Genomic DNA, 15,007 nt, shown 5'->3' with positions numbered 1-15,007 from the left:
TTAGACAAATGGACAGTGTATTAATCAACTCATTTTTTCACCTTGTTCTATGCCCTCTTGTTCCAAAAAAGTATTCTGGTTAATGGTGTTCAATAATGTATGATTGCAGACTAAGAATGGAAAGGGTGAGGACATTCGCCGTAAAGTGAACATTATGTTGCTAAGTGGACAATGCTTGGAATTGACCTGTGACACCAAGTCAAGATGCAAGGATGTGTTTGATATGGTGGTTGCCCACATTGGCCTGGTGGAGCATCATTTATTTTCCTTGGCATATTTAAAAGGTACGTGGATAGCTGTTAAAAGTTGTAGTTGATGATTATTGGTTTTCTGTGTTTGATATTCACAGCGGAGAGCTGGCATTTGAGTATTGGGGTGGCAATTCTTTGGATGACTAGTGTTTGTACATTTTCTGTTGAGCAACAATTTTACAACAAAAGAAAGAATTGTTGGGCCAGCAGCATGCTATATCCCATGTGCTAAAGTGGGGCTCACCTATGTGGTGTCAATGAGTAAAAAATATTGGGAGCAAATCTGAATTGTTACAGGCACCAATCAGGTTTGTAAGGTTCTTGACAGAAACCAAGTGCTAGATCATGGAGCTGACTCTGGGATTTGCTGTTCTTTTCTTTATAGTTAAATTATACACAGGGTAATTGTCAGAAGACTTTTTATTCCCTTATAATCTGCATATTCTTAACAATTTTAGTGTGGTGTTTGTATGTTTTAAATTGGATATTTCTGCTGACGTCCTTGGACTGGGGTGTGTTTGTGTATGGAACACATCCAGAAAAGGATATGCAGGATTGTAAAGGAAAATGGGGGGCACTGATTATCCAGCGCTATGCAATCATTTACTGGAGCACTCTGGGAAATCTCCTAATTTCCCATGTGGTCAGTCCACCTCTGTTTGTAGGTCTTTTAGGATTGTGGAGCATTTTAAAGCACATATTAAAACACACAAAGATTTGCAGTTTCTTAAGACATCATTCTGGGAGGATAATTTTTGACATCTTTGAATCTCTCCAATTATGTTTCCATTCTTGCCAGAGCACTGAACCAAAGTCACAAATTACATCCTCTGTGACTGTGGTGCAATATCCCTCTTCAACATCTCTGTTCCTTTTGATATAGTGAACCACATTATCCTCGTCCAGTGCCTTTCCTCCATTGTCCAACTCCTGAGATTTTTCTTGCTTGATTCCATTCTTACTTATTTAATCGTAGTCAAGAGCATCTTCAGCAATGGCTTCCCATCCTGCACCATTCCTCCCGAATCTCCCAAGGAACTGGCCTTGACCTCTACCGCATCTGGATGCTGCTCTTTGGTGACATCATCTATAGACATGTGGTCAGCTTTCACATGTATGCTGACAATCTTGGAATTGTAATTTCTTCCAGGTAAATATTTGGAAGACTGAAGCCAGAGTCTTCGGCACTCAACACAAACTATACCATCGCCACCAATTCCATTCCTCTCCCTGGTAATTGTCTCAGGCTGAACTAGACTGTTTGAAATCATGCCATTCTGTTTAACCCCAAGCTGAGTTTCCCACTCCATATACTCTTCATCACAAAGATCGGCTACTTCCAACACTGTAAATCATCCATTTACCTCATCCATGCCGTTGTCACTTCCAGACTCAACTGTTCCAGTGCTCTCCTGGCCGGCCTTCCATCCTCCACCATCCATTAACTTCACAACATCAAAATCTCTGCTGCCCGTATCCTAACCCGCACCAATTCCCACTCATTCATCACCCCTGTCCTTGTTAACCGATGTTGGCTCCCAGTCGCCCAACAACTCAGATTTTAAATTGTCATCCTCACGTTCAAATCCCTTGATGGCCTTGCCTCTCTGTTTCTGCAATCTCCTCTAGCCCTACAACCCTTTTCTTCTCTGAGCTTTCTGTTCCTCTGACTCTGGCCTCTTGTGTCCCGCCCCCCGCCCCCTCCCCTGCTCCCACTTTGCCCCACCATTGGTGGCCATGGCCGCAGTCATCTCAGTTCATGCTCTCTGGAATTCCCTCCCTAAACCCCTCCATATGTCCACTTTCCTCTCCTCTTTTAATGCCCTCCTTAAAAACCCACCTGTTTGATCAAGCTTTTGGTCACAGATGCTTCTAATGTTTTCTCCTTTATCTCGCTGTCCATTTGTGGCTAATTGTGCCTCTGTAAAGTGCCTTGGAACATTTATCCACATTCAAATTGCAATATAAATGCAAATTGTTGTTAGATGTAGTTGCAAACATATTGAGTATTATACAGAAATATATAAAACCACTTATAAACAAGTAAAGCAGACATCAAAATTGTTTTTGTTTTTTTAGAGAATGAATTCTTTTTTGTTGATCCTGACTGTAAATTGTCCAAAGTCGCACCAGAGAGATGGAAAGAGGTGAAGAAAAAGAACAGAATTACAGTAAATTTCATCCTTTTTCTCCGCATAAAATTTTTTGTCGAAGATGTCGGCTTAATCCAGTAAGTACTCTACTTATAGAAAATCTAGTCTTAAAGATCAAGACATTCTCGAGATTAACTGAATTAAAGATGATTTATAATAGTGAATAAGGAGAAACTGTTTCTAGTGGAGTTGTTATGATCTGGAATGCACTGCACAAAAAGGTGACTGTTTGTTTTTTGTTTGTTCGTTCATTAGAAACTGATTTTTTTCCACCTGTCTAGTTTACTAGTAATAGCTTAATCCCTAAGGATATATTTGTTAATGTAGAGATCTGAAATAATTTCAGCTTAAAAATGATATAACTATTTTAAGACGAAAAAGCTCAATAAGCAAACGGTGGCTTCTCTCCTCTTGCTCCCCCACATCTCAAACTGGCGAGACCACAGTTGCAGCTTTTCCAATGTGATATTCAGTCACTACGCCTCGGTTCCTTGCACCCCCTGCTGTTCACTAAAATCAGTGTTAATACCAAGAGACAGTAGGTATTAAAATCTTCTAAAGAAATGAAGCCTGCAGGGATTTGGTGGCACTGTAACTTGCATTCCACAATTATAACAGAGCAGTCCAATCCTACTCTCGCTTCCCCTCCCCCAAAGTAAAACGCAGCATTTGGTATCAGTATAAGTTTTTTTTTTTTTATTTGCTAAATGTTTGTGCTCATCAAGGTGTAAGGATGTTGGTGCAGGAGAATCAAACACCTACCTATTTTTTGCACTCTCAGATATAGCAAGTTGCATACTGAGTAAAACTTACATTACTCTGCCCCAGGCTCAGCAAAGCACCAATGCAATTTTTTTCCAATATATCTAACCATCATTCCTTGTGGTCTCCCTGTCAGAGATTGCTGGTTTAGTGCTAAATTCTGAGCAGTTTTGTTGTATGAAATCTCATCCAAGGAAATGGGTTAAGAATGACCAAATAAATTTCAGTTACGACACTTTTATTCAGCAGAAAGAGGAGACTTTCATTCCATACGTCTGAGCTGGAATCAGACTCTAAAATGAAAGGGCAGTGTTCTAACCCAATCATTATAACCGTTGGACCTCTGTTTATAATTGTGGCATGCATTCATATGTACAATTTTGTGCCATTTACTTCTAAATTGTAGCTGTTTTGTGCACTGGTAGAAATTGAAATGAAGATTGCCCAAATTAGTTCCGTGTAGGTCCCTTATAGTTGTTAAAGGAGGGGAGCTTTCATTCTATTTCACCTTGTTTCCTGAGAATAGTGTACTTATCCTGCTGTGCCACCTAAATCCTGTTATCTTGAATTTTGGAATGAATATAAATAATCACGGAACTAATATTTTACAATAATTGATTATCCATTTCTTGTTTCAAGATAGTTTATCACTTATTTGAGTTTCTCTTATTTTTTTATGAAGGCATACACTGACCAGGCATCAGTACTATTTGCAGTTGCGGAGAGATATATTGGAAGAGAGGTTGCACTGCAGTGATGAAACAGCCTTGCTGCTTGCTTCGTTGGCTCTTCAAGCTGAATTTGGGGACTACCAGCCAGAGGTATACATCTAGTAGTGTTCTGAATAAGCTGCAAATACATTCTGCATGTTATAATATTTTGCTCTCTCTGCTCTCTCTCTCAACTTCTATTTTTTCAGATTTTACAAGGACAATTTTAACCAAACTTGCCTGGTGGGAAACTGACGGGATCGGGTGGAACGCTGGATTTATAGCCTGCCTGATGGTACTTTCCGTAAGGAGAGTAAAATCAGGTGAGGTATAAAACTAACATTGCAGCTGATCTCTTCAGTTTCCCACCAGGTGGGTTAGGTTGAAATAGCCCCCTAAACATCTTTGCCATATCAAACATTGAAACAATTATTGGAAAAGTACACTTTTCTCATGTCCCAGATTTTGCAGTCACCGGTGAATAAACAGCGCTTGCCTTTCGCCTCAAAAAAAACTGCTCACAGAGATTTAGTGGGCTCTGGAGTGCAGACTTTGGGGCCGAAATTCAGCTCCTCGAACTTTTTTTATCAAGCGGGACGGAAGTGGTCTCATCATGGGGGCGGAGTGGAGTGGGCATCACTAGTGGGGTGGAAATGGGAGTGGGACAAGTCTCCGCCGCTGTCAGTCATCTGCGCCCCACCGATGATGTCATCGTGCTGGCACGTCGATGCTACATCAAGTTCAGCATGCCCAGGGAAGACTCCCGTGGCTTCGTCAGGATAGTGGGCTTCCCCAGGGTTTAGGGAGCCATTGATTGTATGCATGTGACATTGAAGGCCCTGCTCCAAGATGGAGAGCTGTTTCAGAATTGCAAGGGATACCACTCCCTCAATGTTCAGCTGTTCTACGATCACAGGAAGATGATCCTTGCTGTCAATGTCTGCTATACTGGCAGCTGCCGCGATGCCTTCATCCTGCGGGAGACCACTGTGCCACGACTCTTCCAGCCACTGCATGAAGGCCGTGGCTGGCTCCTTGGCGACAAAGGATATGGTGTTGTCACCTGGCTGATGACACCCCTCCACAATCCCACCACCCCTGCCGAACAGCGCTATAACAGCAGCCATATCACGACCAGGACCATATAGAGCAAACTATCTGAGTTCTGAAGCAGAGTTTCTGCTGCCTTGACCGCTCTGGAGAGGCATTTCAGTATTCACCTGATAGTCTCCATCTTCACCGTTGTGTGCTGCATGCTGCACAACCTGGCCATCATGAGGGATGGATGACCCACCTCAGGAGGATGACAACGATGAAGAGGCAGACAAGGAGTTTCAGCCAAGGAAGAGGCGGCCTGACACTGCTGCGACTGCAAGGGCTGTTCGTCAGAGACTCATCGCGCTTCTACTACCCTTTGTGTGTAGAAGTGTTTTCTAATTTCACCCCTGAAAGGTTTCTGGCTCTATAATTTTTAGACTATGTCCCCTAATCCAAGAATCCCCATCAGCAGAAATAGTTTCTCTCTATCTTACCCTATCTGTTCCCCTTAATATCATGAAAACTTTGTTCAGATCACCGCTTAACCTTCTAAATTCTAGGGATTACAACCCTCATTTGTGTAATCTCTCCTCGTAACGTAACCCTTGAAGTCCCGGTATCATTCTCATAAACCTACGTTGTACTCCCTCCAAGTCCAATATATCCTTCCTAAGGTGTGGTGCCTAGAACTGCTCACAGTACTCCAGGTGTGGTCTGACCAGGGTTTTGTATAGCTGCAGCATAACTTCTACCCCATTATATTCTAGTCCTCTAGATATAAAGGTCAGTATTCCATTAGCCTGTTTTCTGAATCTGTTCATGACATTTTAATGATTATGTACCTGGACTCCCAAGTCTCTTTGGACCTCCACTGTTTTTAGCTTTTCACAATTTCGAATGTACTCTGTGCTATCCTTTTTAAGTTCAAAGTGGATGACCTCTAATTTGCCGACATTGAAATCTATTTGCTGGTTTTGCCCATTCACTTAACCTGTCGATATCCCCTTGTAATTTTATGTTGTAATCTGCTCTGCCTACAATGCCACCAATCTTTGTATCATCAGAAAATTTAGATATATGACTTTCTATGCCATCTTCTAAGTCGTTAATAAATACTGTGAATAGTTGAGGCCCCAACACAGATCCATGCAGGACACCACTAATCACATTCTGCCAATTTGAGTACCTACCTATTATACCTACTGCATATCTCTTGCCGCTCAGCCAATTTCCTAACCAGGTGAATAATTTGCCCTCAATTCCATGGGATTCTATCTTGGTTAACCGTCTCTTATGTGGGACTTTATCAAATGCCTTCTGGAAGTCCATATAAGTAACATCCATAAACATTCCCCTGTCCACTATTTTAGTCACCACCTCAAAAAATTTTGTCAGGTTTGTCAGGCATGGCCTACTTTTCATAAATCCATGCTGGCGCTCTCTGATCAACTGAAAATTTTTGAGGTGTTCAGTCACTCCATCCTTAATAATGGACTCTGTAACAGTTTCCTGACAACAGATGTTAGGCTAACTGGTCTATAATTCACTTGTTTCCCTCTCTCGCCATTCTTAAATAGCGGAGTGACATGTGCAATTTTCCAATCTAAAGGAACAGTTCCTGAATCGAGAGAACTTTGGAAGATTATAGTTAGGGCATCTGCAATGTGCTCACCTACTTCCTTTAAAACCCTGAGATGGAACCATTTGGTCCTGGGGATTTGTCACTCTTTAGTGCCATTATTTTCGTCATTATTGTTTTACTTATGTTAATTTTATTGAGTCCCTGGCCCTGATTTAATATTAGTTTCCTTGGGATTTTTGGCATATTGTCCTCTTCCTCTACTATAAATATTTTGTATCTTTCCCATTTGCCAGGATCTGTGCTTATTTTGCATTTACAAGAATGGTACCAGTGATGAGGGACTTCAGTTATGGGCAGAGACTGGAGAAGCTGAGACAGTTAAGAGGAGATTTGATAGAGGGATTCAAAATCATGAATGGTTTTGATAGAGTAAATAGGAGTGGGACAACTTTGATAGCTATGCCAAAGAGCCAGCACAGGCATGATGGGCCAAAAGTCCTCCTTCTGAGTTCCTTCAGAGCTGTATTATTCTATTGAATGATAATACATTGCGTAACTGAAGTCCAGAATAGGTTATAAAACCATTGTCTCAAGTCAGACTATTTTGCAGCAATTCATTTTTCCTATTTATGACATTGGGTATCTCAGTTTTGAACACAATTGCCATTTGAAAGTGTAGCTTAAAAAAAATATGTTCATGGGATATGGGTGTCACTGGCAAGGCCAGCATTTATTGCCCATCCCTAACTGCCATCGAGAAGGTGGTGGTGAGCCACCTTCTTGAACCTCTGCAGTCCATGTGGTGAAGGTACTCCCACAGTGCTGTTAGACTTCTTTGTGGCAGTTAAGAGTCAACTACATTGCTGTCGGACTGGAATACTCGACTCAAGAGAGCTAACATCAGTTGGAAAAAGGTTATCCTATATTATGCTTAATATTTGTCCTCAGCATGACCTAAGCATTTTTGCGATTTCACTTTGAAGATGATGGAAAATTATGAAACCACCTAAAAGAAGCCAATGTAAAAAGATCATGGTCAGGATTGGAATTGGTATTAAAAAGATTGAGGCAGATAGAAGGACAATAGTGAAAAGGAAGATACCTGTCTGAGGGAAAGTGGTGTTGGGAGGCACTGCCGAGAACACAATTGTTTGTGCAAGCAAGGGAAGACATTGATACAAAATAAACAGGAAATGTAGGGCTCAATTTTCCCCAAAGCTGTTTTTTGGCATACTTGAAGAATTCTGCCCATTTTTTGGGGGCTCAACTACGGCAAAAAAAATCATCCAACTTTCCCGTTTGAATTGTTGATTTTGGCACCGTGGTGGTGGAGCCTACGATCTGCGCCAAAAAGATCGGGCTGCCAGTGTAACGAGTGACACACTGCGGGCTGAGGCTGGAAAGTGAAACATACAACACATTCTGGCCAACTCACAGCGACCTGCACAAGCACTTTACACATTGCAGCAACTTATCAGCATTAAATTAGTAAAGTGTTTATGCCAAAAGTCTATCCCTCCTTTCTCCCGCCACCCCCCGGTGCCGCTCCTAACCCTGGCCGAAAGGCCTCCCTCCTGGTGCCACTGCTAACCCTGGCCAAAAGGCCTCTCCCTTCTCTCCTCTCCTCTCCTCTCTCTCCCTCTGTGGCTGCTGTCCAGGCCGTGGAACTGCATCTGTTGCGCTGATTCCCTTACCTGCGCCGATTTTGTTAACTGCCAGAAGGTTTTTCCAGAGTGGTCACATATGCCAGCCTAAGAAAAATTGGAGTAAATCAGAGCTGGTCAAGCTTGCTTAAATGGCCAGAATTGGCGCAGGTGGCAGGTTACGCCCCCATGAGATAAAAAAAAATCGTAGCCTAAAATAATCCTACCTAAGTGAATTGCGCTCGCGCAGAAACTTTGAGGAAACTTGGAGATTTGAATTTACTCCAAAATAAACCGTGCACGCCAAAAGAACAGTGCAGGTAATTGGGAAAATTGAGCCCATATGATCTGTAGCAAATGTAGCAAATAAAATATTTCTTTAGTTCATACAGGACCCTAGACACCAGAGGATCTACAGTGGCACTGGGTTTCTGTCCGTCTCATCACATTTCTGTATTTTTGTTTATTTGCTGACTTGTTCTCATGTTATTTCTGTTGCTGTGTACCAGTAAACATATTTTCTGCAATAATAACAGCAGTGTTGTTGGGTAGCTGACACTGCCTTTTGCAATTTGAGACAGGGAGTCTCTGCAAGTGCGTTAATATTGGCAGAAAAGTTTGAAAACTCATGCTTCAGTTGTGTGAGACAATGCATCTGCCCTACACCTCCAAAAAGGAAATCCTACTCGATCAATATTGCGTCTTATAAATTTTTTAATGTGTTTCATTTCTGTAACTAGTTTCACGGGAGGAGTTATTTCAGACTCGAGCATTATTTGCCAATTAGAGTGATGGAGTCTTTGGAGCAGTCTTACATGAAGGAGGAGCTGCCCAAACTGCACATCACTTATTGTGGAGCCACAGAAGCAGAATCTGAGCTTGAGTTCCTAAAGGTAATCCATCTTAATGGGGAAAATTGGGGACGGAAGGATGAGAGGGAGCATTTCCGTTTATGTTGGTCATTGTTGTAAGAAATTATTTGAATTTTGGAATCAGTAATTTCCCCTTAAAATCTGTCTTGTTATTTCAACTAGAGAATATAGTAATTAATTTTGCACCTTTTAAGAGAGGTTGTGCTGATAGTAACATTGACAAAGAAGAAGAAACATCGGTGGTCAGTATTGAAACTTCTTAACTGTTTAATAAAATCAGACTGTAAGTTCAGTTGGTCAAACAGTGTCATTTACTCTCTTGTTAGGTTGTTAAATACATTATGTGCTTGTAACTCAACCCGCTCACCAAATCACCCCTGTGCTCGCTGACCTACATTGGCTCCTGGTTAAGCAACGCCTCAATTTTAAAATTCTCATCCTTGTTTTCAAATCCCTCCATGGCCCCCCCCCCCCCCGCCCCAATATCTCTGTAATCTCCTCCAGCCCCATAACCCTCCGAGATATCTGTGCTCCTCTTAATTCTGGTCTCTTGAGCATCCCTGATTTTTAATTACTCAACTATTGATTGCCGTGCCTTCAGCTGCCAAGGCCCTAAACTCTGAAATACCCTCCCTAAATCTCTATCTCTCTACCTCTATTTCTTCCTTTAAGACGCTTCTTAAAACCTATCTCTTTGACCAAGCATTTGGTCATCAGCCCTAATATCTCCTCCTGTGGGTCAGTGTCTTATTTTGTTTTGTAATGCTTCTGTGATGTGCCTTGGGACATTTTACTAAGTTAAAGGTGCTATATAAATACAAGTTGTTGTTGTTGAGCATTCAGAGAATTTAACAGTAAGATGGTCAGAAGCTGGAAATTACCTAGGATTTGCAGCACAGAAACAGTCCAATTAGCCCAACCAGTCCATGTTGGCGTTTACGCTCCACTTGTGCTTCCTCCTGTCTTTTCTCATGTGACTATCAGCATAACCCTATATTCCCTTCTCCCTCATAAGCTTATCTAGTCTCCTCTTAAATGCATTTATGCTATTCGCCTCAACTACTCCCTGGTGGTAGCGAGCTCCACATTCTCACCACTCTCTGGATAACAAAGTTTCTGCTGAATTCTCTATTTGGTTTCTTGGTGACTATCTTATATTGATGGCCCGTAGGTAGGTTTGCTCTTCCCCACAAATGGAAACATTCTCTCTGTATCTACTCTATCAAAACCATTCATAATTTTAAAGACCTCAATTAGGTCACCCCTCAGCTTTCATTTTCAAGCAAAAAGAGACCCAGCCTGTTCATACTTTCCTGATAGGTCTCCCCTTGCATTTCTGGTATCATCCTTGTAAATCTTCTCTGCACCCTCTCCAGTGCCTCTATATCCTTTTTATAATATGGTGACCAGAATTGTATGCAGTACTCCAAGTGTGGTCTAACCAAGGTTTGATACAGGTTTAGCATAACTTCACTATTTTTCAATTCTATCCCTCTAGAAATAAACCTTAGTGTTTGGTTTGCTTTTTATGGCCTTGTTAACCTGTGTCGCTACTTTTAGTGATTTGTGTATTTGTACGCCCAGATCCCTTTGCTCCTCTAGACTCGCACCCTCCAAGAAATAAGTGACCTCCCTATTCTTCCTGCCAAAATGTAATACCTCATATTTATCTTCGTTGAATTTCATTTGCTCTTGTTACTTGTTTTTCTCCTGCTAGCCTAATAGCATCAGCCAGTTGAAGAGACTATATTTAATGTGAATCTGATTCTCCTGTCACCAGCTATATCAATCTAAACAGTACAGTATTAGGATAACTTTTGAGTGGGATCTGAGTGGGAAGTTTCAGTTATACTGTCCACTCGTACTTTGCAAATTGAGAAAAGCCAAACTCTTGTTTATATGCTGCTTGCTGGCCTGTGGATTCTGAGGACGTTTCTAATCTTGCAGAAGATGGACAATTGACTCCTTCCTAATGTTAGGAATTTAAAGAATAGTACAACAGATTACTTGAGTTCTTTTTGGCATTGCTGTTATTAAACACAATTAAATAAATAAACAGCTATCACGGAGGTGCACATTCACATCCTGGGGACCTGCACACTGGGCGTTCTCGTTTATTTTTTTCATTGTAATGTCGATTACTGTTTAGAGTTGCAATCATAGCAGTGACACAAACATGCACGTACAAAGAAAGTACATGTTGACTAGCAGTTTAGAGAGGTGATGGTAGGGCTAGGTACTTGTGGCATATACATCTATTTGTTTCCTAGTTTGTTGGTGCATATTGTGAGATCCATCTGTACAACCCTGGATATTCAATGGAGATGGCAGTAGTTATGCAGATGTAAGGGGTATAGAGTTGTAACAGGCAAAAAGCAGACAGATAGATGGTCAAGAATGGAGATACTGAAGGTAGTGAATTGATCTGACATGTAAAATGGTCCCGATTAAGAGGGCTTATTAGTATAAGGAGGGTCTGAGGAATCAGTGAAGTTCCTCTACCTTACGGTATGGATTACAATTGCCTATTGTATGTAACACTTGCTTATGTATGTAAAGCACACTTATAACACAATTAAGCCTGATGGTTAATGAACCATCCTTAACCTTTGTAACACATAACAAAGACAGTAGGTCAGCAGTTAAGATACATTTTGACTAAAGTTCTCCCGGGAAGAGATGAGGAAGCCAGCGTTTGGGAACAGAGTTACTTCACATGTCATAGGGACTAAGGCAAAGTTCACATCACTGAACAACATGATGGACAGTTGGGAAACACCACTCCGAGCCAGTCTGATAAGGGATGACAAATCAATGTAACTTCGCTGATCAGCAGTAAACCAACCGGTGCTTTTGTGGGAGAGGCACACACTTCAGTTTGTTGTATAACTGTGGGTGAGAACCATTATTCTAGGAAGCTTCACGTTTGAACTTTTCCCTTGCATGTGCTCGAACAAACTAGTTGTACCGAAGGTTTCGTTTGATTGATTCCGTGGCCGTTATACGGGCGGGGATGTCAATTCCTTATATCAGGGAGTTTTCCTTGAAGGAGAGAAGTATTCTTTTAACCCCTACACAGAGATCATTGTGGTAAAGTTTTATATTCATGCGCTTGTAACGCAGTGCAGCTTGCAAGGTGCAGACGATTTAGATTCTGCTCCACAAAAACTTGAATTTTCGTTGTTTGAACCTGACTTCTGAAAATAAATATGCATTTTCATCAATGTGTTGTATTCACTGATTATTACATCATAATGCTCTCAAAATGGCTAGATGTTTTCCTACTTGGGTTTTTTTTGAGTGTGTTTTTTATTTATCTGTTACTTTTTTAAATTTAACTTGGCTTTCAGGTGTGTCAAAAGCTGCCTGAGTACGGAGTGCTGTTCTATCGGGTTCTGCCAGAGAAGAAGTCTCTGACTGGAATAAATCTGGGCATTTGTTCTAAAGGTGTAATTGTTTATGAGATTCAAAATGGGGCCAGAACCATAGTCCTTCGGTTTCCATGGAGAGATACCAAAAAAATCGCTTTCAATGTAAGTGTGTTTCAGCTCTGATTCATCATTTACCACAGCTAAGGCTGATTTTATTGCTTTACTGACAACTCTTGCTCGTAGTGTTCTGTCAGGTATCGATTTGTTTGGTAAATTAAGCTTCAAATACATGCTGAAAGTTGCTTTAAAGAATGAGAACTTGTTAGACAGGGATATGTAAGAAAAACGACTTCATAAGGATTTATTTACACATGTTTTTAAATTGCAAAGTGAAATTGTATTCTGAAATAATGCAAGAAATAACAACTGAAAAAAGTTAAAGGACAGTGAAATGTTGGGGCATTTTAACAAGTGCTGATTATTATCTGTCGAATAAATTATCTTTTAGTTTCTTCCATTTTTAAACCACCCCAGGAGAAATCCAGTTTGATATACTGCAGGCTATTTCATTTCATTATGGCCGTACAACTGTCTGGTGAAGAAAAGGAAAAGATTTGGATTGGATTGAAGTTATTTCCAGAGGTGAAAGAACAGTGTTGTACCCCACTGTGCCACCTAGTTCCCCCCTTTTTATCAGGCATCACAATCCTGTCAAAATCTTCAGAATTTTGCTTTTGTAATGTTCTCTCTATCTTCCTTCAACTAAGAAGTGATAATTGACTTATCTGTTAATTTCCCATGTTTACCATGACCACATTTTCTTTTCTGACTGTGCCCCAATTGTCTGAAAGAAAATATTTTTCTTAATGTGATCTGGATTGATTTAGAAGCAGATATTCCCCTTGTCTTTTTTTGCGGGGGTGGACAGGAAGCAATTGTAAAATTATTTGATTTAAGTTTATACATTTAGATTAAGCAATTACTTACAAATGAATGAGCGTATGTAAACTTGATAGTAAACCTGCTATCATTTCATATTGGGTAAACATTATACACATGAATGCGTATGAGGTTTGCATCGCAATGATGTGTTCTATCAACGTCGCTCAATCCAATGCGTCACTTGTGTTTAACTTAAGCTCTATATTGTCTTCCTGATTGATGCAGAAAAAGAAGATTACATTACAGAACACTTCAGATGGCATAAAGCATCTGTTTCAGACAGATAGCAGCAAGACCTGTCAGTATCTTCTGCATCTGGCCTCAACTCAACACAAATTCCAGCTGCAGATGAGGGCGCGAAAGAACAATCAAGTCTTGCAGGAAATTGGTATGGACATAACCTTTTTATTTCCATGTACTTTGTAGGACATTGTTCTATGGAAAGGAATAAATTTCCTGGGGTCAAAATTGCCCCTTTCTATAGCAGCCGTGACCACCTCAAAGAGGCAGCCACGGGTCGGTAAGGACTCAGCGGGAGGGGTTGCCATTTTAAAAATTGCCCTCTATTTTTGGAGCGGTGTACAGGACCGCCTCGGCCGGCATGCACCGACCCCTTACCGACCGGCGACAACCCCGTTTTCATCTCGCATAGAAAATTGCCCCGCGGGAGCGGATTGGCCGGCGCTCGGTTTCCCCGACAGCTTTCCCTGGCAGGAAGCTTCTTGTGGCTGGGCGGCACGTCCACCCTTAAAGGGGAGGGCGCACTGCCACGGCCGCCATTTTATTTTAATTGTCAGTCGACTGCCAGGTCGGCCCGACAATGGTGTCCATGGGTTCGGCCGGGCTGCCAACAGTCAGCCCAGCACCCCCTCTTGGGTACCGGGTTGCTGGCCCGGCCGAAACCCTCCCTGGTGGCCCAGTGTTTTGCACTAAAGTGGCTGCAGAGTTCGTAGCGGTCCTCCCCTTTAACTGAAGGGGAGGGATGTTGTGATGCGTTGGCACATGCAGCATTTCGGTGTTGCGCTGATGACTCGGAGCGACGGCCATTCCGACCCACCCGCACTTCCGCCCCACTGGTGACACAACATCCGTCCCGCTGCAAAAAAAATAAAGAGCTGAATTTCGCCAGAACACACTTACAAAAACGATAAGTGCACCCCATTTGGGGCGAAGGGCAATTTCGGCCCCCCTAACTCTTAATATCAAATGGTTGGGAGGGAAAAAAGAATATTGGCCCGGAATTTATGGGGCCTATGACTGCGTACGCAGAGCCGCAAGGACCTTGTGATCTGTCAAGTTTCTTCTTGACAGGTTGTCTGCATCTGCTATAAATTCACTTTCGCTGGAAGAGAGTTGGGCTATTTACTGCCCAGCGAATACCCATGGTAAAAGCAGATGGAAGGCCTTCTTTTATTAGCATAAGAGTTAAAATAAATGTTAAAATGAATTTTTTTTAATGATTTAAACATTCACTTGCATATAAAATTAGTTTAGGTAAATTTTGTCCCATTTTAAAAATGTTTACATTTATTTTTCAAAAAATGTAATTTTTATTTTAAATGTTTAATTAAAGGGTATTTTAATTAATTTTGAATCTGTGACCATTTATTTTTATTTAAGTGGTGTGAAATTTTATTTATTAGATGATTTCTATTATGCTTATGGGGATTCCATACATAAATG

General features: G+C 41.3%; 1 protein-coding gene across 1 annotated transcript in view; it reads left to right on the top strand.

Annotated features, from left to right (window-relative positions):
• ptpn13 (protein tyrosine phosphatase non-receptor type 13) overlaps positions 1-15,007 on the top strand; it is a 361,948-nt gene that overhangs the window by 185,706 nt on the left and 161,235 nt on the right. The window contains exons 12-17 of the mRNA XM_070871054.1: positions 110-284; positions 2,331-2,481; positions 3,849-3,987; positions 8,880-9,032; positions 12,362-12,544; positions 13,550-13,712. Coding sequence (XP_070727155.1) covers positions 110-284; positions 2,331-2,481; positions 3,849-3,987; positions 8,880-9,032; positions 12,362-12,544; positions 13,550-13,712 — 964 coding nt within the window. The remainder of the gene's footprint in view (positions 1-109; positions 285-2,330; positions 2,482-3,848; positions 3,988-8,879; positions 9,033-12,361; positions 12,545-13,549; positions 13,713-15,007) is intronic.

This window comes from Pristiophorus japonicus, chromosome 2 (assembly GCF_044704955.1).
Source record: "Pristiophorus japonicus isolate sPriJap1 chromosome 2, sPriJap1.hap1, whole genome shotgun sequence".
Classification (NCBI taxonomy): Eukaryota; Metazoa; Chordata; class Chondrichthyes; family Pristiophoridae; genus Pristiophorus; species Pristiophorus japonicus.
Note: the sequence above shows the minus strand (reverse complement) of the source record. Positions and strands in the feature narration are given on the sequence as shown.